The 2,500-nt window shown below is 36.2% G+C and overlaps 1 protein-coding gene across 3 annotated transcripts in view; it reads left to right on the top strand.

Annotated features, from left to right (window-relative positions):
- LOC122251284 (monocarboxylate transporter 12) overlaps window positions 1-2,500 on the top strand; it is a 199,034-nt gene that overhangs the window by 187,553 nt on the left and 8,981 nt on the right. For 2 of the 3 annotated variants that reach the window (XM_086533667.1, XM_086533666.1), the window contains exons 7-9: window positions 165-338; window positions 825-957; window positions 1,782-1,796. In XM_086533667.1, coding sequence (XP_086389793.1) covers window positions 165-338; window positions 825-957; window positions 1,782-1,796 — 322 coding nt within the window. The remainder of the gene's footprint in view (window positions 1-164; window positions 339-824; window positions 958-1,781; window positions 1,797-2,500) is intronic. The other variant, XM_086533669.1, reaches the window with a different exon arrangement.

Below are 2,500 nucleotides of genomic sequence, written 5' to 3'. Positions count from 1 at the left end.
TGAGAGGTGAGAGGTGAGACGGAATAGAAAAAAGCGTTCGAGTAAGAGGCAGGGAGGAAAAAAAAGTAAACAGATAAAGTAAAAAAAGGAAAGAAATAGAGAGAAAAAAGACACGTTTCACCCCTAAATCACCAACCAGACTGACAACCGCCCACTCTCCGCAGGTTACCACGGCTACGTCCTCTTCGCCTGGCTCTACGGCATCTTCTGCGGAGGCTTCCACTACTCCCTCAAGATGTACACTTACGAGAAGGTGCGAGCGAGGAACTTCGCCAGGACGTGGGGCTTCGTCCAGTGCTCGCAGGCCATTCCCACCGCCATTGGAGTGCCGATTACCGGTAGGGCGTCGTGCGACGGATGGGTTTGAGGTTGCAGTCTTCACGAATAGGAGTGGAATTGTGATATGTGAATTATATATGTGTTGCTTTGGTTATTTTATTTGTTTTGATTGTTTGTAAGATTCTCCTTTGTTAGATTTGAAGAATATATGTAGATAAACAAAAGAGATTTGATAATTAAGGAGATATGGTGTACTTGGCTAGGCAAAAGGCAAGAGACTGAGGAGGAATATTACTCTGAGGTTGTGACCGTAAGAGAGAGAGGGAGAGAGAGAGAGAGAGAGAGAGAGAGAGAGAGAGAGAGAGAGAGAGAGAGAGAGAGAGAGAGAGAGAGAGAGAGAGAGAGAGAGAGAGAGAGAGAAAGGGGAGACTCCAAATAAATTCAGATAAATGTATGAGAGCAACATAAACAATATTGAAGAAAGAAATCATTCAAAGAGAAAGCTATGTAAGCCAGAAGTCTCCAAGTCTCTCTCGCCCTTGCAGGCTACATCAACATAGGCTACGGGGACAAGGCGGGCTACTACTTCTCCTCGACCTTCGTCATCTTCGGCTCCATGACCATCTTCCTCATCGACATCCACAGGAGGAACGCCGCCAAGCACAAGCACACGCGCAAGTGAGTGTCTCGCCACGGCAGCTTTAGGCCAAGTCTAGTTGGAATATTGTTAGCCTGTCATAGAGTGTCGATTTTCAAGGAAGTGTTACGTCATACCTATAGAGTGTCCACCTGCTAAACGGATTACTTTTTCACACATACATACACAAACACACACACAAGCACACACACAAGCACACACACACACACACACACACACACACACACACACACACAAACATAAAACAACACACACCTCCAACACACACACACACAACCAAACAGCACACACACAACACACACACACAACACACACCACACACACACACACACACACACACACATCTCACACACACACACACACACACACACACACCGGCACACACACGTATATATATATAATATACTTATATTTATATATATATATATATATATTTATATATATATGTAATCATATATATATATATATATATATATTATATAAATATATTTTACATATATAAAAAAATTTTATAAAATATATATATATATATATATATATATATATATGTATATATAGAGACTATATATATTATAATATATGGTGGGTGGGTAGTATATATATATATTATATATATTTATGTATATATATATACACATATATACATTTTTCTTTGAAATATTATAGGCTGATTATTTTATTTGATATTTTTATTTCTACATGGATATAAGCCTCTTTATTTGCGTGTATGTGTGTTTGTGTATGGCGTTATAACGCATTTCTGTTTGTTTAAAGATTTGTTTTTTTATCCTGGTGACTTGCTGTAGAATCATTGCTAACAATTTTATTTTCCTTAATGTTGCAGATGTCGACAGGAGAAGTAAGTTCCCTTCGCAACGGAAAGTTTTCTTACCCTTACCCTCTGCCTTTGGCCTCAAAAAAAAAAAAAAAAAAAAAAAAAAAAAAAATTATAATGATTCCCTTAGTTTGCTTTTGAATCCACCCTCTATACCACATCCTCTCAGCTGCCCCTCACGTGATAGCATGTCTGTCGGAAATACATCAGTCCCACGCAAATAGAAATATTTGCGTGGGACGCAACAGTGTTGTTTGTTCAAAATCTTGAATCAGGAACATCAATAAAGGAATTCATATGTCACAAGACGCAAAACTGAATTCCAGTACTGAATGTATGTCTATGGTCTGTCGCAAAATTTCTAGAAATATGCGTATATATAGAGAATTGTGTAATCTAATGTACATTACTCTAATTTGTTTGTTCCTCTTTCCCTTTTCTTAATATGTATTACATGCAATAATATTAAAGTGCATGATGTATTCATGATGTACATACCATTTTTCTGTTTTATCCACTCTAGTACGTTTTTTTGTATACAAAAGTCAGCTACACACAAACAAAGAAAAATTTATGAAAGCACAGATCAGTTTCTAAATATAAACACAAACATTAACTTATATTGTAAAAATATACACAAACATCAACATATATATATATATATATATATATATATATATATATATATATATATATATATATATATATAGTTTTATATGTAACAATTG

The sequence above is a fragment of the Penaeus japonicus genome, unplaced genomic scaffold (assembly GCF_977035675.1).
Source record: "Penaeus japonicus unplaced genomic scaffold, GWHDUDI00000001_assembly GWHDUDI00000039, whole genome shotgun sequence".
NCBI classification, from domain to species: domain Eukaryota; kingdom Metazoa; phylum Arthropoda; class Malacostraca; order Decapoda; family Penaeidae; genus Penaeus; species Penaeus japonicus.
The sequence above is the reverse complement of the archived record's forward strand: the minus strand, read 5'-3'. Positions and strand labels throughout refer to the sequence as shown.